The following is a 23,163-nucleotide window of genomic DNA, read 5'->3' as shown; positions in this document are numbered from 1 at the left end:
ACTATTGCTCGCTGGATTTGTAGTACAATTCAGCTTGCACATTCTGTGGCAGGCCTGCCACAGCCAAAATCTGTAAAAGCCCACTCCACAAGGAAGGTGGGCTCATCTTGGGCGGCTGCCCGAGGGGTCTCGGCTTTACAACTTTGCCGAGCTGCTACTTGGTCAGGGTCAAATACTTTTGTGAAATTTTACAAATTTGACACTCTGGCTGAGGAGGACCTGGAGTTTTCTCACTCGGTGCTGCAGAGTCATCCGCACTCTCCCGCCCGTTTGGGAGCTTTGGTATAATCCCCATGGTCCTTACGGAGTTCCCAGCATCCACTAGGACGTCAGAGAAAATAAGAATTTACTTACCGATAATTCTATTTCTCGTAGTCCGTAGTGGATGCTGGGCGCCCATCCCAAGTGCGGATTATCTGCAATACTTGTACATAGTTATTGGTAACAAATCGGGTTATTGTTGTTGTGAGCCATCTATCCAGAGGCTCCTCTGTTATCATACTGTTAACTGGGTTCAGATCACAAGTTGTACGGTGTGATTGGTGTGGCTGGTATGAGTCTTACCCGGGATTCATAAATCCTTCCTTATTGTGTACGCTCGTCGGGGCACAGTATCCTAACTGAGGCTTGGAGGAGGTTCATAGGGGGAGGAGCCAGTGCACACCAGGTAGTCCTAAAGCTTTTCTTTTGTGCCCAGTCTCCTGCGGAGCCGCTATTCCCCATGGTCCTTACGGAGTTCCCAGCATCCACTACGGACTACGAGAAATAGAATTATCGGTAAGTAAATTCTTATTTTATTAGCAGTTTCTTATATAGCGCAGCATATTCTGTTGCGCTTTACAAAAGGAACAGCAGTAATAGAACGAAACTGGGTAAAAATAGACAGACATAGAGGTAGGAGGGCCCTGCTCGCAAACTTACAATCTATGGGGGAATAGGCATTGATACACAAGGATAGATGCTACCTGTTGCATAATGGTCCACTAGATTGCTAGGTTCTTAATGGGTTGTATGATATGATCACCCAGCAATGAGATGAGGTACAGACTGAGAACAACAGAGGACCCAAGACTGAGCCTTGCGGTACTCCAACTGATAGAGGTAGATTAGAAGAGGTAAAATCAGAGAAGTGACCACTGAAAGAGCGATTAGATAGGTAGGATGAGAACCAGGAGAGGGCCGTGTCCTGAAGACCTAAAGCTTGTAGTATTTGAGAAGAGAGTGGTCAACAGTGTCATAAGCAGCAGAGAGATCTAGAAGAATGAGTAGTGTGTAATGGCCTTTAGATCTAGCAGTGACTAGATCATTCACTACTTTGGTCAGTGCAGTCTCTGTGGAGTGTTGGGCATGAAAGCCTGACTGAAGTAGGTCCAATAAATTGTGGGAGTTAAGAAAGTGTGTGAGGCGAGTGTAGGCAAGTCTCTCAAGTAGCTTGAAGGGACATGGTAGCTGAGAAATGGGACGGTAGTTAGAGAGTGTGTTTGGGTCAGAGTTGTGTTTTTTTAGACTGGGTGTAATCACTGCATGCTTAAACAGAGAAGGAAAGATACTAGTAGAGAGAGAGAGATTACATATTTTAGTTAAGGTTGGGATAAGCACAGGAGACAAAGTTTTACTGACCTGTGAGGGTATAGGATCAAGAGAAGAATGTTGATACTTCATCTTCACTTGTGGGATCAAATGAAGAGAAAGTGCCGGAGGGTTCAGGTAGGGAATTGAGCAGGTCACTGGCTGAGGAAGAGCATACCATTTCATCTCAGATTTTATCAATGTTATCCTTGAAGTAGGAAGCAAGTTCTTGTGCACTGATAGTAGCTAGTGGGGGAGGTGAGGGAGGGTAAATAAGTGATTTAATTGTTTTAAAAAGTCGCTTGGGGTTGGTGACATGAGAAGAGATGAGAGATTGGAAATATATTTGTTTGTCAGTGTCCAGGGTCTGATGATAGGAGTGGTAGGTGGTCTGATATGTGAGGAAGTCACTTGGATTCTGAGATTTACGCCACTGACGTTCTACTTTACATGACAGTTTTTGTAGGTGTCTTGTTGATTTAGAGTGCCATGGTTGACATCTAAGCCTACGTGGGGTGTGATGGGTAGCTGGAGCCACTTCATCAAGGGCACTCTCTAGGGTTTTGTGCAGGTGGGATACAGCAGTGTCAGGTGTGGTAAATGTAGAGATTGGTGAGAGCAGTTGTTGCAGAGAAGTGGAAAGTTGTTGAAAATGTATATTGTTAGTATTTCTGTGGGTTAGAGGAGGCTTGCTAGGTTTTAGTGTCATAGAATTTAGAGTAATAGAAGAGATTGTGAAGGTGATCAAGTTGTGATCAGAGAGAGGGAAAGGAGTCTTAATGAATTCAGAAACTGAGCAGAGCCTGGTGAACACAAGATCAAGGCAGTGGCCTTCCTGGTGAGTAGAGGAGTCAGACCATTGGGTGGGGCCAAGAGAGGAGGTTAGAGAGAGGAGTTTTGAGGCATGAACAGATTGTGGACTGTCAAGAGCTATATTGATATCGACCCATAATGATGGTGGAGATGTCAGAGGATAAGATGTGTGGGAGCCAGGCAGACAAATCTTCTAGAAATTGTTGTTTGGGTTGCCCAGGAGGGTGATAGATAGCTGCAACACACAGAGAGAAGGGGGTGAAAATCCTGATAGAGTGAACTTCAAATGATGTGAATGCAAGAGATGGAACCTGAGGTAGAACAGTGTATGTGAAAAATTGGGACAGTAAGATTCCAACCCCACCACCTTTACTATTACCAGGCCTGGGGGCGGGGTGAAGTGGAAACCACCGTGTGACAGTGCTGCAGGGGAGGCCGTGTCTGATTGTGTGAGCCAGGTTTCTGTTATAGCCAGCAGATTAAAGTTGTGAGAGATAAAGAGGTCATGGATGGATGGTAATTTGTTACAAACAGAGCGTGCATTCCATAAGCCACATTTTAGTGACTTGGAGGGGGATGGGAGACACGTGATATTTATGAGGTTAGATGGATTTCTATGTTGTTTTGAGATAGCTTAGTGTGAGAGGGACAGGTGGTTGGGGCCTGGATTTTTGATATGGCACCAGCTAATAAAAGCAGAAGAGTGAGATAAATATTGGATGTCTGCGTGTGTTTATTCTGGTGGCCAATTGTGGTTGTCAAAGTACTAGCAGAGAAGTAAGTATAAAGCTCATGAGTGGTTAGAAGAGGGGAGTGGAGAATAGAAGCTGTAATGTGCACAGAGGGGTGAGTTTTAGGGTGAGTGTAGAATGTGTTACATTTGGTGAGAATTCCATGAATTGAAATAAGAAACAGTAGTTTGAACATGCTGTGGTCGTTTGTGAGATAATTTTGGGTTAACTGGTGTAGGAATAAGTTGTTTAAGTAAGTTACCTTTCCTTGATGGCGCTCAATGTATGTTCAGCTGTTTTTTTTTAACTGTTCGGATAACACACTTCTGAATTCCACACTTATTGAATTCCACGCAAGCTACCCCCAGCAAGCTGACCCCTTGACATTATACAGTAACACCAGGGGACGTGTCTGAGTGATGAATGGAGAGGTGACTGCTGGGAATGGGGCATTATACAGTAACACCAGGGGATGTGTCTGGGTGATGACTGGAGAGGTGACTGCTGGGAATGGGACATTATACAGTAACACCGGGGGATGTGTCTGAGTGATGAATGGAGAGGTGACTGCTGGGAATGGGACATTATACAGTAACACCAGGGGATGTGTCTGAGTGATGACTGGAGAGGTGACTGCAGAGAATGGGACATTATACAGTTACACCAGGGGACGTGTCCCTGTGATGACAGGAGAGGTGACTGCTGGGAATAGGGCATTATACAGTAACACCAGGGGACGTGTCTGGGTGATGACTGGAGAGGTGACTGCTGGGAATTGGGAGTGGGGCATTATACAGTAACACCAGGGGTTGTGTCTGGGTGATGACTGGAAAGTTGACTGCTGGGAATGGGACATTATACAGTAACATCAGGGGTTGTGTCTGGGTGATGACTGGAGAGGTGACTGCTGGGAATGGGACATTATACAGTAACACCAGGGGATGTGTCTGGGTGATGACTGGAGAGGTGACTGCTGGTAATGGGGCATTATACAGTAACACCAGGGGACATGTCTGGGTGATGACTGGAGAGGTGACTGCTGGGAATGGGACATTATACAGTAACACCAGGGGATGTGTCTGGGTGATGACTGGAGAGGTGACTGCTGGGAATTGGACATTATACAGTAACACCAGGGGACATGTCTTTGTGATGACTGGAGAGGTGACTGCCGGGAATGGGGCATTATACAGTAACACCAGGGGATGTGTCTGGGTGATGACTTGAGAGGTGACAGCTGGGAATGGGTCATTATACAGTAACACCGGGGGATGTGTCTGGGTGATGACTGGAGAGGTGACTGCTGGGAATGGGACATTATACAGTAACACCAGGGGATGTGTCTGGGTGATGACTGGAGAGGTGACTGCTGGGAATGGGACATTATACGGTAACACCAGGGGATGTGTCTGGGTGATGATTGGAGAGGTGGCTGCTGGAAATGGGACATTGTACAGTAACACCAGGGGACGTGTCTGGGTGATGTCTGGAGAGGTGACTGCTGGGAATGGGGCATTATACAGTAACACCAGGGGACGTGTCTGGGTGATGACTGTATCACTGTGTGTGTCTGGTTCCCATAATATGTCTAGATGTCACTGACTATGTCTCCATGCAGGAGGGGGAGTATATAGAGGAACACACGGTTCTGTACAAGGACGTGATGATGGAGAATCACCGGCCCCTCACATCACTGGGTAAGAGGAGACTGTCATGTATTGTACAGGGGAGAGCAGGTATGGGGGCCCCTATATACACACATCATCTGATAATCACATATATACACTGTACTCAGTCACTGTGTGTCTCCTACAGATGGGCCCAGTAACAGAGATACCCCAGAGAGATGTCCCCGTCCTCTGTATTCCCAGGATTGTACAGAGGAGAATCACAGGATCCCACAGGAGGATCAGGTAGGTGGGATTTAGGGTCTCACCAATATACCAAAGTAACTGTCACTATATGATCTGTAGAGGAGCTGTGTGTATTATACACTGATATTATACTGTTTCACCTCAGTTTAGTCTAACAATATGCAAATGCCATTGTATTATTTTTTGTTTTTTTAGGAAGAACGTCTGTCTGATATTAAAATAGAAGATACAGGGGGAGAAGAAGAGACGTATGTGACTGATATAAAGGCAGAAGATATAGAGGGAGAAGAAGAGACGTATGTGACTGATGTAAAGGCAGAAGATATAGAGGGAGAAGAAGGAACGTATGTGACTGATATAAAGGCAGAATATATAGAGGGAGAAGAAGAGATATATGTGACTGATATGAAGACAGAAGATATAGAGGGAGAAGAAGAGACGTATGTGACTGATATGAAGACAGAAGATATAGAGGGAGAAGAAGAGACGTATGTGACTGATATGAAGACAGAAGATATAGAGGGAGAAGAAGAGACGTATGTGACTGATATAAAGGCAGAAGATATAGAGGGAGAAGAAGAGACGTATGTGACTGATATAAAGGCAGAAGATATAGAGGGAGAAGAAGAGACGTATGTGACTGATATGAAGGCAGAAGATATAGAGGGAGAAGAAGAGTCGCATGTGACTGATATAAAGACAGAAGATACAGAGGGAGAAGAAGAGACGTCTGTGACTGATATGAAGGCAGACGATATAGAGGGAGAAGAAGAGACATATGTGACTGATATAAAGGCAGAAGATACAGAGGGAGAAGAAGAGACGTATGTGACTGATATAAAGGCAGAAGATATAGAGGGAGAAGAAGAGACGTATGTGACTGATATAAAGGTAGAAGATATAGAGGGAGAAGAAGAGATGTATGTGACTGCTATAAAGGCAGAAGATATAGAGGGAGAAGAAGAGACGTATGTGACTGATATAAAGGCAGAAGATACAGAGGGAGAAGAAGAGACGTATGTGACTGATATAAAGGCAGAAGATATAGAGGGAGAAGAAGAGACGTATGTGACTGATATAAAGGCAGAAGATATAGAGGGAGAAGAAGAGACGTATGTGACTGATATGAAGGCAGAAGATATAGAGGGAGAAGAAGAGTCGCATGTGACTGATATAAAGACAGAAGATACAGAGGGAGAAGAAGAGACGTCTGTGACTGATATGAAGGCAGACGATATAGAGGGAGAAGAAGAGACGTATGTGACTGATATAAAGGCAGAAGATATAGAGGGAGAAGAAGAGACGTATGTGACTGATATAAAGGTAGAAGATATAGAGGGAGAAGAAGAGATGTATGTGACTGCTATAAAGGCAGAAGATATAGAGGGAGAAGAAGAGACGTATGTGACTGATATAAAGGCAGAAGATATAGAGGGAGTAGAAGAGACGTATGTGACTGATATAAAGGCAGAAGATATAGATGGAGAAGAAGAGACGTATGTGACTGATATGAAGGCAGAAGATGTAGTGGGAGAAGAAGAGACGTATGTGACTGATATGAAGGCAGAAGATATAGAGGGAGAAGAAGAGACATATGTGACTGATATAAAGGCAGAAGATATAGAGGGAGAAGAAGAGACGTATGTGACTGATATAAAGGCAGAAGATATAGAGAGAGAAGTAGAGACGTATGTGACTGATATAAAGGCAGAAGATACAGAGGAAGAAGAAGAGACGTATGTGACTGATATAAAGGCAGAAGATATAGAGGAAGAAGAAGAGACGTATGTGACTGATATAAAGGCAGAAGATATAGAGGGAGAAGAAGAGACGTATGTGACTGATATAAAGGCAGAAGATATGAAGGGAGAAGAAGAGACGTATGTGAGGGGTGATCAGCAGTGTAAGGAGGAGGAGATCCCTACAGATATCAGCACAGGTTAGTAATAAACACTTATTATAGAAGTCACATATTCTCATTGCTCAGTCACTAAAGCAATCTCTTATCCTACACCCTCCTCTGCCATCAGCCCTGTTCTCAGTAGGGTGTTTCTCTGACATCCTAGTGGATGCTGGGGACTCCGTAAGGACCATGGGGAATAGACGGGCTCCGCAGGAGACTGGGCACTCTAAGAAAGATTTAGGACTACCTGGTGTGCACTGGCTCCTTCCCCTATGACCCTCCTCCAAGCCTCAGTTAGATTTCTGTGCCCGGCCGAGCTGGATGCACAATAGGGGCTCTCCTGAGCTTCTAGAAAGAAAGTATAGTTTAGGTTTTTTATTTTATAGTGAGACCTGCTGGCAACAGGCTCACTGCATCGAGGGACTAAGGGGAGAAGAAGCGAACCTACCTAAGTGGTGGTAGCTTGGGCTTCTTAGGCTACTGGACACCATTACCTCCAGAGGGATCGAACACAGGACCCGACCTCGTCGTCTGTTCCCGGAGCCGCGCCGCCGTGCCTCTTACAGAGCCAGAAGCAAGAAGGTGGTCCGGAAAATCGGCGGCTGAAGACTTCTGTCTTCTCCAAGGTAGCGCACAGCACTGCAGCTGTGCGCCATTGCTCCTCATGCACACCACACACTGCGGTCACTGATGGGTGCAGGGCGCTGGGGGGGGGCGCCCTGAGCAGCAATACTAACACCTTGGCTGGCAAACTGGCACCATATATAGCCCCAGGGGCTATATTGGTGCTTATTAACCCCTGCCAGAACTTTTACAATAGCGGGAGAAAGCCAGCTGAAAAAGGGGCGGGGCTATCTCTCTCAGCACACTGGCACCATTTTTCCCTCACAGCTCCGCTGGAAGGAAGCTCCCTGGCTCTCCCCTGCAATCCTGCACTACAGAAAGGGTAAAAAAGAGAAGGGGGGGCACTAATTAGGCGCAGTATAACTATATTTATGCAGCTATAAGGGGAAAACACGTTTCTATAGGTGATATCCCTGTGATATATAGCGCTCTAGTGTGTGCTGGCATACTCTCCCTCTGTCTCCCCAAAGGGCTTTGTGGGGTCCTGTCCTCTGTAAGAGCATTCCCTGTGTGTCTGCTGGGTGTCGGTACTGCTGTGTCGACATGTATGAGGAGGAAAATGATGTGGAGGCGGAGCAAATGCCTGTGAATGTGATGTCACCCCCTGAGGGATCGACACCTGTGTGGTTGGACTTATGGAAGGAATTGCGTGAAAGTGTCAACTCCTTGCACAAAAGGTTTGACGACATAGGACAGCCGGCTACACAGCTTGTGCCTGTTCCAGCGTCTCAAATGTCATCAGGGGCTTTAAAACGCCCGCTACCTCAGGTGACAGATACAGACGTCGACACGGATACCGACTCCAGTGTCGACGATGATGAGACTAGTGTACCCTCCAATAGGTCCACCCGTTACATGATTGAGGCAATGAAAAATGTTTTACACATTTCTGATAATACCCCAGGTACCACAAAAAAGGGTATTATGTTTGGTGAGAAAAAACTACCTGTAGTTTTTCCTGCATCTGAAGAATTAAATGAGGTGTGTGAGGAAGCGTGGACTTCCCCCGATAAGAAATTGCTAATTTCAAAACGGTTATTGGCAGCGTACCCTTTCCCGCTAGAGGATAGGTCACGTTGGGAAACACCCCCTAGGGTAGATAAAGCGCTGACACGCTTATCAAAGAAGGTGGCACTACCGTCTCCGGATACGGCCACCCTGAATGAACCTGCTGATAGAAAGCAGGAAGCTACCCTAAAAGCTATTTACACACACACGGGCATTATATTGCGACCAGCGATTGCATCAGCTTGGATGTGCAGTGCTGCTGCTGCGTGGTCAGATTCCCTGTCGGATAATATTGATACCATGGATAGGGACAATATTTTGCTGACGATTGAGCATATAAAAGATGCAGTCTTATACATGCGTGATGCACAGAGGGATATTTGCCGGCTGGCATCAAGAATAAGCGCTATGTCCATTGTCGCCAGAAGAGGGTTATGGACTCGGCAATGGTCTGGCGATGCCGACTCAAAGCGGCACATGGATGTTTTACCCTATAAGGGGGTGAAACTGTTTGGGGATGGTCTTTCGGACCTCGTGTCCACAGCTACTCCTGGGAAATCGACCTTTTTGCCACAGGCTGCCCCACAGCAAAAGAAAGCACCGTATTATCAGGTACAGTCCTTTCGGCCCCAGAAAAGCAAGAGGGCTAGAGGCTCATCCTTTCTGCCGAGAGGCAGAGGTAGAGGAAAAAAGCTGCAACACACAGCTAGTTCCCAAGAGCAGAAGTCCTCTCCTGCGTCCGGTAAGTCCACAGCATGACGCTGGGGCTGCTCAGGCGGACCCGGGTACGGTGGGGGCCCGTCTCAGAAATTTCAGCTCACAGTGGGCTGTCTCACAGGTGGATCCCTGGGTCCTTCAGGTAGTACTTCAGGGGTACAGGCTGGAATTCGAGACGTCTCCCCCCGCCGTTTCCTAAAATCTGCCTTACCGGCAACTCCCTCTGCCAGGGAGGCAGTGTTGGTGGCTATTCAAAAACTGTATTCACAGCAAGTGATTGTCAAGGTACCCCTCCTTCAGCAAGGAAAGGGTTACTATTCCACAATGTTTGTGGTACCGAAACCGGACGTTTCGGTGAGACCCATCTTAAATTTAAAATCCTTGAACACTTATATCAAAAGGTTCAAGTTCAAGATGGAATCGCTCAGGGCGGTTATTGCGAGCCTGGACGAGGGGGATTACATGGTCTCCCTGGACATCAAGGATGCGTACCTACATGTCCCCATTTACCCTCCTCACCAGGAGTACCTCAGATTTGTGGTACAGGACTGTCACTATCCGTTCCAGACGCTGCCGTTTGGGTTGTCCACGGCACCGAGGGTCTTTACCAAGGTAATGGCCGAAATGATGATTCTCCTTCGCAAGAAAGGAGTTTCAATTATCCCGTACTTAGACGATCTCCTGATAAAGGCGAGGTCCAGGGAACAGTTGGTAGTGGGGGTAGCACTTTCTCGGGAAGTACTACAACAGCACGGCTGGATTCTCAACATTCCAAAGTCACAGCTGGTCCCGACGACACAGACCAGAAAAGAATGTTTCTTCCAGTGGAAAAAGCCGAGGAGTTGTCATCTCTAGTCAGAAACATCCTAAAACCGGGTCAGGTGTCGGTACATCAATGCACACGAGTACTGGGAAAAATGGTAGCTTCGTACGAGGCAATTCCATTCGGAAGGTTCCACGCAAGGACTTTCCAGTGGGACCTGTTGGACAAATGGTCCGGGTCCCATCTCCAGATGCAACAGCGGATAACCCTGTCGGCAAGAACAAGGGTGTCGCTGCTGTGGTGGCTGCAGAGGGCTCATCTACTAGAGGGCCGCAGATTTGGAATACAGGACTGGGTCCTGGCGACCACGGATGCCAGCCTTCGGGGCTGGGGGGCAGTCACACAGGAAGAAATTTCCAAGGACTGTGGTCAAATCAGGAGATTTCGCTTCACATAAATATTCTGGAGCTAAGGGCCATTTACAATGCCTTAAGTCAGGCAAGACCCCTGCTTCAGAACCGGCCGGTGCTGATCCAGTCAGACAACATCACGGCGGTCGCCATGTAAACAGACAGGGCGGCACAAGAAGCAGGAAGGCAATGGCAGAAGCCACAAGGATTCTCCGATGGGCAGAGAATCATGTGTTAGCACTGACAGCAGTATTCATTCCGGGAGTGGACAACTGGGAAGCAGACTTCCTCAGCAGGCACGACCTCCACCCGGGAGAATGGGGACTTCATCCAGAAGTTTTCCAAATGCTGGTAAACCGTTGGGAAAAATCACAGGTGGACATGATGGCGTCCCGCCTCAACAAAAAGCTAAAACGGTATTGCGCCAGGTCAAGGGACCCTCAGGCGATCGCTGTGGACGCTCTAGTGACACCGTGCGTGTACCAGTCGGTTTATGTGTTTCCTCCTCTGCCTCTCATACCCAAGGTACTGAGAATAATAAGAAGGCGAGGAGTGAGAACTATTCTCGTGGCTCCGGATTGGCCAAGAAGAGCTTGGTACCCGGAACTTCAAGAGATGCCTGCAGAGGACCCTTGGCCTCTGCCGCTCAGACAAGACCTGCTGCAGCAGGGACCCTGTCTGTTCCAAGACTTACCGCGGCTGCGTTTGACGGCTTGGCGGTTGAACGCTGGATCCTAAAGGAAAAAGGCATTCCGGAAGAAGTCATCCCTACCCTGATCAAGGCCAGGAAGGATGTCACCGCAAAACATTATCACCGCATTTGGCGGAAATATGTTGCTTGGTGTGAGGCCAAGAAGGCCCCAGCGGAGGAATTTCAACTGGGTCGATTCCTACATTTCCTGCAAGCAGGTGTGACTTTGGGCCTCAAATTGGGGTCCATTAAAGTCCAGATCTCGGCCCTGTTGATTTTCTTCCAGAAAGAACTGGCTTCACTGCCTGAAGTTCAGACCTTTGTCAAGGGAGTTCTGCATATTCAGCCTCCTTTTGTGCCCCCAGTGGCACCTTGGGATCTCAATGTGGTTTTGGAGTTCCTAAAATCGCATTGGTTTGAGCCACTTAAGACTATGGATTTGAAATATCTCACGTGGAAAGTGGTTATGCTGTTGGCTCTGGCTTCGGCCAGGCGTGTGTCAGAATTGGCGGCTTTGTCCTGTAAAAGCCATTATCTGATTTCTCTGACGTCCTAAGTGGATGCTGGGGACTCCGTCAGGACCATGGGGAATAGCGGCTCCGCAGGAGACAGGGCACAAAAGTAAAAGCTTTAGGATCAGGTGGTGTGCACTGGCTCCTCCCCCTATGACCCTCCTCCAAGCCTCAGTTAGGTTTTTGTGCCCGGCCGAGAAGGGTGCAATCTAGGTGGCTCTCCTAAAGAGCTGCTTAGAGTAAAAGTTTTTGTTAGGTTTTTTATTTTCAGTGAGTCCTGCTGGCAACAGGCTAACTGCAACGAGGGACTTAGGGGAGAAGAAGTGAACTCACCTGCGTGCAGGATGGATTGGCTTCTTAGGCTACTGGACACTAGCTCCAGAGGGACGATCACAGGTACAGCCTGGATGGGTCACCGGAGCCGCGCCGCCGACCCCCTTGCAGATGCTGAAGAGAGAAGAGGTCCAAAAATCGGCGGCTGAAGACTTCTCAGTCTTCATGAGGTAGCGCACAGCACTGCAGCTGTGCGCCATTGCTCTCAGCACACTTCACACCAACGGTCACTGAGGGTGCAGGGCGCTGGGGGGGGCGCCCTGGGCAGCAATGAAAGTACCTATGCTGGCTAAAAATACATCACATATAGCCTCTGGGGCTATATGGATGTATTTAACCCCTGCCAGGTTGTCAGAAAAACGGGAGAAGAAGCCCGCCGAAAAGGGGGCGGGGCCTATTCTCCTCAGCACACAGCGCCATTTTCCCTCACAGAACTGCTGGTGGGAAGGCTCCCAGGCTCTCCCCTGCACTGTACTACAGAAACAGGGTTAAACCAGAGAGGGGGGGCACTTATTTGGTGATATTATTATATATTAAGATGCTATAAGGGAAAACACTTATATAAGGTTGTCCCTGTATAATTATAGCGTTTTGGTGTGTGCTGGCAAACTCTCCCTCTGTCTCCCCAAAGGGCTAGTGGGGTCCTGTCTTCTATCAGAGCATTCCCTGTGTGTGTGCTGTGTGTCGGTACGTGTGTGTCGACATGTATGAGGACGATGTTGGTGAGGAGGCGGAGCAATTGCCTGTAATGGTGATGTCACTCTCTAGGGAGTCGACACCGGAATGGATGGCTTATTCAGGGAATTACGTGATAATGTCAACACGCTGCAAGGTCGGTTGACGACATGAGACGGCCGGCAAACCAATTAGTACCTGTCCAGGCGTTTCAAACACCGTCAGGGGCTTTAAAACGCCCATTTACCTCAGTCGGTCGACACAGACACGGACACTGACTCCAGTGTCGATGGTGAAGAAACAAACGTATTTTCCATTAGGGCCACACGTTACATGTTAAGGGCAATAAAGGAGGTGTTACATATTTCTGATACTACAAGTACCACAAAAAAGGGTATTATGTGGGGTGTGAAAAAAACTACCTGTAGTTTTTCCTGAATCAGATAAATTAAATGAAGTGTGTGATGATGCGTGGGTTTCCCCCGATAGAAACACCCCTTAGGGTGGATAAGGCGCTCACACGCTTATCAAAACAAGTGGCGTTACCGTCTCCAGATACGGCTGCCCTCAAGGAGCCAGCTGATAGGAGGCTGAAAAATATCCTAAAAAGTATATACACACATACTGGTGTTATACTGCGACCAGCGATCGCCTCAGCCTGGATGTGCAGCGCTGGGGTGGCTTGGTCGGATTCCCTGACTGAAAATATTGATACCCTTGACAGGGACAGTATTTTATTGACTATAGAGCATTTAAAGGATGCATTTCTATATATGCGAGATGCACAGAGGGATATTTGCACTCTGGCATCAAGAGTAAGTGCGATGTCCATATCTGCCAGAAGATGTTTATGGACACGACAGTGGTCAGGTGATGCAGATTCCAAACGGCACATGGAAGTATTGTCGTATAAAGGGGAGGAGTTATTTGGGGTTGGTCCATCGGACCTGGTGGCCACGGCAACAGCTGGAAAATCCACCTTTTTTACCCCAAGTCACATCTCAGCAGAAAAAGACACCGTCTTTTCAGCCTCTGTCCTTTCGTCCCCATAAGGGCAAGCGGACAAAAGGCCAGTCATATCTGCCCAGGGATAGAGGAAAGGGAAGAAGACTGCAGCAGGCAGCACATTCCCAGGAACAGAAGCCCTCCACCGCTTCTGCCAAGTCCTCAGCATGACGCTGGGGCCGTACAAGCGGACTCAGGTGCGGTGGGGGGTCGTCTCAAGAGTTTCAGCGCGTAGTGGTCTCACTCGCAAGTGGACCCCTGGATCCTACAGGTAGTATCCCAGGGGTACAAATTGGAATTCAAGACGTCTCCCCCTCGCAGGTTCCTGAAGTCTGCTTTACCAACGTCTCCCTCCGACAGGGAGGCAGTATTGGAAACAATTCACAAGCTGTATTCCCAGCAGGTGATAATCAAAGTACCCCTCCTACAACAAGGAAAGGGGTATTATTCCACACTATATTGTGGTACTGAAGCCAGACGGCTCGGTGAGACCTATTCTAAATCTGAAATCTTTGAACACTTACATACAAAGGTTCAAATCAAGATGGAGTCACTCAGAGCAGTGATAGCGAACCAGGAAGAAGGGGACTATATGGTGTCCCTGGACATCAAAGATGCTTACCTCCATGTCCCAAATTGCCCTTCTCACCAAGGGTTCCTCAGGTTCGTGGTACAGAACTGTCACTATCAGTTTCAGACGCTGCCGTTTGGATTGTCCACGGCACCCCGGGTCTTTACCATAGTAATGGCCGAAATGATGATTCTTCTTCAAAGAAAAGGCGTCTTAATTATCCCTTACTTGGACGATCTCCTGATAAGGGCAAGGTCCAGAGAACAGTTGGAGGTCGGAGTAGCACTATCTCAAGTAGTTCTACGACAGCACGGGTGGATTCTAAATATTCCAAAATCGCAGCCTTTTCCGACGACACGTCTGCTGTTCCTAGGGATGATTCTGGACACAGTCCAGAAAAAGGTGTTTCTCCCGGAGGAGAAAACCAGGGAGTTATCCGAGCTAGTCAGGAACCTCCTAAAACCAGGAAAAGTGTCAGTGAATCATTGCACAAGAGTCCTGGGAAAAATGGTGGCTTCTTACGAAGCGATTCCATTCGGCAGATTCCACGCAAGAACTTTTCAGTGGGATCTGCTGGACAAATGGTCCGGATCGCATCTTCAGATGCATCAGCGGATAACCCTATCTCCAAGGACAAGGGTGTCTCTCCTGTGGTGGTTACAGAGTGCTCATCTCCTAGAGGGCCGCAGATTCGGCATTCAGGATTGGATGCTGGTGACCACGGATGCCAGCCTGAGACGCTGGGGAGCAGTCACACAGGGAAAAAATTTCCAGGGAGTGTGATCAAGTCTGGAGACTTTTCTCCACATAAATATACTGGAGCTAAGGGCAATTTACAATGCTCTAAGCTTAGCAAGACCTCTGCTTCAAGGTCAGCCGGTATTGATCCAGTGGGACAACATCACGGCAGTCGCCCACGTAAACAGACAGGGCGGCACAAGAAGCAGGAGGGCAATGGCAGAAACTGCAAGGATTCTTCGCTGGGCGGAAAATCATGTGATAGCACTGTCAGCAGTGTTCATTCCGGGAGTGGACAACTGTGAAGCAGACTTCCTCAGCAGGCACGACCTCCACCCGGGAGAGTGGGGACTTCATCGGGAAGTCTTCCACATGATTGTGAACCGTTGGGAAAGACCAAAGGTGGACATGATGGCGTCCCGCCTGAACAAAAAACTGGACAGGTATTGCGCCAGGTCAAGAGACCCTCAGGCAATAGCTGTGGACGTTCTGGTAACACCGTGGGTGTACCAGTCGGTGTATGTGTTCCCTCCTCTGCTTCTCATACCCAAGGTATTGAGAATTATAAGACGTAGAGGAGTAAGAACTATACTCGTGGCTCCGGATTGGCCAAGAAGGACTTGGTACCCGGAACTTCAAGAGATGCTCACAGAGGACTCATGGCCTCTGCCGCTAAGAAGGGACTTGCTTCAGCAAGTACCATGTCTGTTCCAAGACTTACCACGGCTGCGTTTGACGGCATGGCGGTTGAACGCCGGATCCTAAGGGAAAAAGGCATTCCGGAAGAGGTCATTCCTACCCTGGTCAAAGCCAGGAAGGAGGTGACCGCACAACATTATCACCACATGTGGCGAAAATATGTTGCGTGGTGTGAGGCCAGGAAGGCCCCACGAAGAAATTTCAACTCGGTCGATTCCTGCATTTCCTGCAAACAGGAGTGTCTATGGGCCTCAAATTGGGGTCCATTAAGGTTCAAATTTCGGCCCTGTCGATTTTCTTCCAGAAAGAATTGGCTTCAGTTCCTGAAGTCCAGAAGTTTGTTAAGGGAGTACTGCATATACAACCCCCTTTTGTGCCTCCAGTGGCACTGTGAGATCTCAACGTAGTTCTGGGATTCCTCAAATCACATTGGTTTAAACCGCTCAAATCTGTGGATTTGAAATATCTCACATGGAAAGTGACCATGCTGTTGTCCCTGGCCTCGGCCAGGCGAGTGTCAGAATTGGCGGCTTTGTCTCACAAAAGCCCATATCTGATTGTCCATTCGGACAGGGCAGAGCTGCGGACTCGTCCCCAGTTTCTCCCTAAGGTGGTGTCAGTGTTTCACCTGAACCAGTTTATTGTGGTACCTGCGGCTACTAGGGACTTGGAGGACTCCAAGTTGCTAGATGTTGTCAGGGCCCTGAAAATATAGGTTTCCAGGACGGCTGGAGTCAGGAAAACTGACTTGCTGTTATCCTGTATGCACCCAACAAACTGGGTGCTACTGCTTCTAAGCAGACTATTGCTCGTTGGATTTGTAGTACAATTCAGCTTGCACATTCTGTGGCAGGCCTGCCACAGCCAAAATATGTAAATGCCCATTCCACAAGGAAGGTGGGCTCATCTTGGGCGGCTGCCCGAGGGGTCTCGGCTTTACAACTTTGCCGAGCTGCTACTTGGTCAGGGGCACACCCTGACTGAGGAGGACCTGGAGTTCTCTCATTCGGTGCTGCAGAGTTATCCGCACTCTCCCGCCCGTTTGGGAGCTTTGGTATAATCCCCATGGTCCTGACGGAGTCCCCAGCATCCACTTAGGACGTCAGAGAAAATAAGAATTTACTTACCGATAATTCTATTTCTCGTAGTCCGTAGTGGATGCTGGGCGCCCATCCCAAGTGCGGATTGTCTGCAATACTTGTACATAGTTATTGTTACAAAAATCGGGTTATTATTGTTGTGAGCCATCTTTTCAGAGGCTTCGCTGTTATCATGCTGTTAACTGGGTTCAGATCACAAGTTGTACGGTGTGATTGGTGTGGCTGGTATGAGTCTTACCCGGGATTCAAAATCCTTCCTTATTGTGTACGCTCGTCCGGGCACAGTATCCTAACTGAGGCTTGGAGGAGGGTCATAGGGGGAGGAGCCAGTGCACACCACCTGATCCTAAAGCTTTTACTTTTGTGCCCTGTCTCCTGCGGAGCCGCTATTCCCCATGGTCCTGACGGAGTCCCCAGCATCCACTACGGACTACGAGAAATAGAATTATCGGTAAGTAAATTCTTATTTTTCCATATGGATAGAGCAGAATTGAGGACTCGTCCTCAGTTCCTCCCGAAGGTGGTATCAGCTTTTCACTTGAACCAACCTATTGTGGTGCCTGCGGCTACTAGGGACTTGGAGGATTCCAAGTTTCTGGACGTAGTCAGGGCCCTGAAAATTAATGTTTCCAGGACGGCTGGAGTCAGGAAAACTGACTCGCTGTTTATTCTATATGCACCCAACAAGCTGGGTGCACCTGCCTCTAAGCAAACTATCGCGCGCTGGATTTGTAGCACTATTCAGCTGGCGCATTCTGCGGTGGGACTACCGCAGCCTAAATCTGTAAAAGTCCATTCCACAAGGAAGGTGGGCTCATCTTGGGCGGCTGCCCGAGAGGTCTCGGCTTTACAACTTTGCCGAGCTGCTACTTGGTCAGGGGCAAACACGTTTGCAAAATTCTATAAATTTGATACCCTGGCTGAGGAGGACCTGGAGTTCTCTCATTCGGTGCTGCAGAGTCATCCGCACTCTCCCGCCCGTTTGGGAGCTTTGGTATAATCCCCATGGTCCTTACGGAGTCCCCAGCATCCACTAGGACGTCAGAGAAAATAAGATTTTACTCACCGGTAATTCTATTTCTCGTAGTCCGTAGTGGATGCTGGGCGCCCATCCCAAGTGCGGATTGTATGCAATACTTGTAAATAGTTATTGTTACACAAATCGGGTTGTTATTGCGAGCCATCTGTTCAGAGGCTCCATTGTTATCATACTGTTAACCGGGGTTCCTATCACAAATTATATGGTGTGATTGGTGTGGCTGGTATGAGTCTTACCCGGGATTCAAAATCCTTCCTTATTGTGTCAGCTCTTCCGGGCACAGTGTCCTAACTGAGGCTTGGAGGAGGGTCATAGGGGGAGGAGCCAGTGCACACCAGGTAGTACTAAAGCTTTACTTTTGTGCCCAGTCTCCTGCGGAGCCGCTATTCCCCATGGTCCTTACGGAGTCCCCAGCATCCACTACGGACTACGAGAAATAGAATTACCGGTGAGTAAATTCTTATTTTCTAACACAAGGCTATCCATGACAAATATCACATGTACAGAGTTATTACACACAACACTATAATGTTATTAAAAGTAACAAGCAGAAGTTAATTATTAGTAATTATATATAAATGTGTATATATGTATGTATATAATATAATTAGTATTGTTTTTTGTGGAGTGCCTAATTTATATGCATTTTGTTAGATGATGCAGGTATGAAATATTTCCTGCTATACAGTAGACCTGAGCTCACCAAATACAATTCGTATAAGATTCAGAAATAAAATGAAATTTGAATCTAGAACTTCAAGTAAAACAGATTAAAAGATTATCACAAGTACATATCTGTATAATCATAAGACAAGCGTTTTGCACTTGTTGTCACCCTTGCATGGGCGGGCTTGTTCTTATCCACTCCACTCTAAAGCCAAATTGCGTGTCAATAAACGCGTTTCATCAATAGTGACTTCTTCAGGGGTGTTTTCTGTTAAAGGCTTTATCCTGAAATATCAATTGTGTAGACTTGAAATAATTGTGTAACCTTCAGACGGTAATTGTGGACTTGTTCATGAGGAACACATTCCTAATTACTTGTGAATAATAGTTCCTGCTCTGTGCAGTTCTGAGGTTATGACTTTAGGGAATGTAATGGACAGATCCAATATTGCTCAATCTAAGGTCTCCCAGTAGTCTTACTACATACATAAATGTGTCTTGCACTCACTATATTAACTAACAATAATAAACAATGGAGTTTTAGTTAATGTATTGCTCAGTTTGCTCAGTGCATTTAAGCCTGCAGCCCCCGACAAGGGACCCCACTATACTGCAGGTCCTACTCTATTGCTCAAAATAATTACCATAAAAACAGCTAGTGTTAAACTTTAGGTATGCTCTCAGTGGTGGAATAGTTGATGAAAGGCTTGGATTGGTTTTCAGAGCACCAGTCTGATGTGCCACATATCACGTGGCCTTCCAATTTCCCCAGGTCTGGGACTGTTTGGCTGGGTCCGGCATTGTACTGTTGGTGCAGTTCCTGATGCGTTTGGAACGATTGGTGGTTGCTAGGGGTCCTAAATGCCTGTGATCCCGATTTGTCATGATCTACTTTCGCCCACTGTTCCGCCGCTGAGATTCTTGGTGTCCATGCTACTTCCACTGTAGATGGACACTACTCACTGTCTACAAGGGATCACCAACAAACAAATGCCGGTCTCGGCCACAACCAATGGCTCCCTTTTGCCAGTTGCATCACGTGCACGACCCATGGTTCCATCTGAAAAAAAAACAATATCTCAACAAATTTGCATTGTATCAATACCTCAGACATCCACAATGATCATCCAGTAGTTTTAGTGTCACCATCTACACGCATGTACACGTCCCATGTCGTTAATATACCCGGTGGAACCGCCATGTCGCCAGCCGTCACGCGCTCCAGCGCATCAAAGTGACGTCATCTGACACATGCTATGTCCGGGGATATGGAGAGAACCTCGTCCACGTGACCTATAGTAACCATTGAGGACAAAAGTATCAAGTAACCTACCGATCAAATTCTATCCTCTTAGATATATATATATATATATATATATATATATATCTATATCTTTCTCCGGCAGGGTCCACAGGTTATCCTTAGGATAACATTGGGATATGATGACGTGACAGCGGATTTGCACCAAAAGGTCAAAGCTTTCGGCCTCCCAGCATGCAACGGGCCGGTCCATATATTCCTGGCTCAGGCAAATCAGTTTTTTGTTTGGTGCGGCAGGAGCTGGACCATGGTCAGAGGGCTGCTGTTTTTTAGCAGCCGTAAGTTTTCTTATTTTATTTTTATAGTATTACTATTTTTTTTGAGTGATCTTTGTAAAAAGCATCTTATACGCACCTTAGAGTCGCTCCAACAACTCCCCGCCGGGTCGAGACAACGCTTACCCACGTGTATAGTGAGGCAGGCACAGGTTCTGGTGAACCTTCATGAGCTGCTTTGCACAGACATTATCCAATGTAGCTGAGCAGTTTATACCAGCTCCTATACCAGTGATAGGTTTCCCTATTAACCCTTACATGCATCATTCATTCTGAGGTTTATACACCTAGGGAATTGTCAGCCTCTCAAAAAATCAGGCTGAAAGGCTGATGGTAAGTAAATCACATAGACATGATACAACATCTTCACAGTCTACACATGTTTTAGATGAGGATTCGTTGGAGGATGAGGACTCATTGCACTTCGGAAGGTCTCAGCTCAGTGGACATATCATCTGAGCTAATTAGTGCTATGTAAGCCATTCTATCCTTAGAAGAGGCAGCAGAGCCTGTGTTAAAAACTAAGGCAACTGTGTTTAAACATCCCAAAACAGCTGATGGAAATTTTGGGTTATGCCCAGTAGGAAGTTAGAATTCCAAAAAATGGAATTCCAATTTCTCATACGTCCTAGAGGATGCTGGGGTCCACTTCAGTACCATGGGGTATAGATGGTTCCACAGGAGCCATGGGCACTTTAAGACTTTCAGAGTGTGAACTGGTTTCTCCCTCTATGCCCCTCCTTCAAACCTCAGTTTAGAAAATGTGCCCAGGCAGACTGGTCGCACTCTAGTGGAGCTCTACTGAGTTTCACTAAAAAGACTTTATGTTGGGTTTTTTATTTTCATGGAGTCTGCTGGCAACAGTCTCCCTGCTTCGTGGGACTTAGGGGGAAGAAGTAGGAACCAACTTCCTAAAGAGTTTCATGGCTTTGCTTCTTGCTGACAGGACACCATTAGCTCCGGAAGGGTACTGAACACTAGCTGCGGCTATGTGCTCACTCCCGCAGCACGCCATCACCCCCCTTACAGAGCCAGAAGTCAGAAGACAGGTGAGTGTACAGAAGAAAGAATCTTCAGTCATCGTGACGGCTAAAAGGTACCGCGCAGCGGGCGGGAACGCTGCGTGCCATGCTACCCATTACACAGTCGCAGCAGGTGGCGCTCTGGGCAGCATGAAACCTACTCAAAACTGGCTAAAAGGGGACATAAGATGCCAAGGCACATTCCTAGCCCCCCGCCAGTATAAAAAATAGTGTTGAAATTTCTGAGGAGAAACGCACCATTACGTGGGCGGGGCTTTCTCCTCAGTCAGCCAGCACACTGCTCAGCGCCATTTTCTCCACACAGGCTGCAGGAGAAGAAACGCTGGTTCTCCCACTGCTGAACCAAGTATCAGGGTGTAAATAAGGGGGGGCACAGTGTATTCGTATTGTATAATTTGACATTATAAAAGCGCTACAGGTCTCTGGACATTTTATATTACACAGGTATTTTATATTGGCGCTGAGTTATGTACTGGCAAATCCTTTCTGTGTCCCTCTGACAGATTTTACTGTGGGTCTGTCCCCTATAAGCCCCGGAGTGTCTGTGGTGTGGTGTACACGTGTGTGACATGTCTGAGGCAGGGAGCTCTTCCCCTGAGGGAGCCATTTTAGGGACACAGAGTTGTAATGTGGTGGCGCTGCCAGCACACCACGAGCCTGAATGGGTGAAAGAGTTACGTGATGGTGTGAGTCATATCAGTAAGAGATTGGATAAGTCTGAGTCTCATGCAGAAACCTGGAGAAAATCAGTGGAAGATGTGATTTTTAGTGGTTCTGCTTATTCATCCAAAGGGGAAACCTCTGGGTCACATAAAAGACCATTTGCACAAATAGTACATACTGATACCGACACGGACTCTGATTCCTGTGTCGACACTAGTGATTCCAGAGGAATAGATCCAAAATTAGCGAAGAACATTCAGTACAGAATTGTTGCTATAAAGGAGGTCTTACAAGTTACAGAAGCCCCTCCTTTACCTCAGGAGAAGGCTTACTTTTATAAAGAAAGATAATTAACGTAACTTCTCCATCTCATGAGCTGAACACACTCTTTCAGGGAGTCTGGGTGAACCCTGAAAAGAAATTTCAGATTCCCAAAAGAATTCAGGTAGCTTATCCTTTCCCGGCAGAGGACAGGAAAAGGTGGTAGTCACCCCCCGATTTAGACAGTGCCCTGTCACGTTTTTTTTTTTAATGAAGTAATTTTTATTCAATAAAATGGAGATTAAGTTACATATCACATATATCAAACAAATCACATCTTCATTTATGAGATAAGTTTACAGCAGTGGAGTAACAGCCTGTGTCCATGATGAAATGAGCAAAGATATACAATTGTTCGAAACACTTGGACTTGCAAGATCCGCAACTGATATATAAATCCCCATTAACCTTTTTGTTTTTCGCCCTTAAACTAACCCCCCCCAAAAAAAGGGTAAAAGAAAAGAGAAAGAAAGAAAGAAAAAACATAGAAAGAAGCACAGTAAGGAGGAATCATCTAGTTCAGGACCTCTTCAGTCGTGCATGTATTTAGGCGAACACGCAGAGCTCAGCAGCCAAACATCTGAGCATTCATCATTACACATTAATTCAGTGACACAATAGCACTTCAGTGCCCCCTATAAATGAGGGATCAGGTCGGAGTGGGGAGATTCCAGCCATGGAGACCAAACTCTTTCAAATTTGGCTGATGCGTTTTGTTTCATATATATATATCTTTCCTTGGATATTGTATCGTTGACTAGGGTCTTGAGCGCAGAGACTAAAGGGCCACTAGGGGCCATCCAGAGCCTTGCAATGCAAACCTTAGCCAATGCACATACAGTGCGAGCATATAGACCCGCCGGAACAGACACAGAAGTAGAGCATCCCATCCCCAAAATACAAAACTGTGGGGTAAGCAGTCCGCCAGTAACTCCTGTACTCTCCAGAATCAACCTGACCCCCAACCAGAACACCTGCAGCCTCGGGCAGTCCCACACTAGATGCCAAAATGTTCCCACATCTACCCCGCACTTAGGGCAGAGGCTAGACCCGCCAGTCCCAAAAGTGGCCAGTCTAGCTGGAGTCATATATGTTCTAT

General features: G+C 47.2%; 1 protein-coding gene across 1 annotated transcript in view; it reads left to right on the top strand.

Moving 5' to 3' along the window:
* LOC134984041 (uncharacterized) overlaps positions 1 to 23,163 on the top strand; it is a 198,076-nt gene that overhangs the window by 7,849 nt on the left and 167,064 nt on the right. Inside the window, exons 2-4 of the mRNA XM_063949682.1 lie at positions 4,732 to 4,810; positions 4,929 to 5,026; positions 5,183 to 6,926. Coding sequence (XP_063805752.1) covers positions 4,777 to 4,810; positions 4,929 to 5,026; positions 5,183 to 6,926 — 1,876 coding nt within the window. The 5' untranslated portion in view covers positions 4,732 to 4,776. The remainder of the gene's footprint in view (positions 1 to 4,731; positions 4,811 to 4,928; positions 5,027 to 5,182; positions 6,927 to 23,163) is intronic.

The sequence above is a fragment of the Pseudophryne corroboree genome (assembly GCF_028390025.1).
Source record: "Pseudophryne corroboree isolate aPseCor3 chromosome 3 unlocalized genomic scaffold, aPseCor3.hap2 SUPER_3_unloc_32, whole genome shotgun sequence".
Lineage (NCBI taxonomy): Eukaryota > Metazoa > Chordata > Amphibia > Anura > Myobatrachidae > Pseudophryne > Pseudophryne corroboree.
This window is presented reverse-complemented; position numbering and strand designations above follow the sequence as displayed.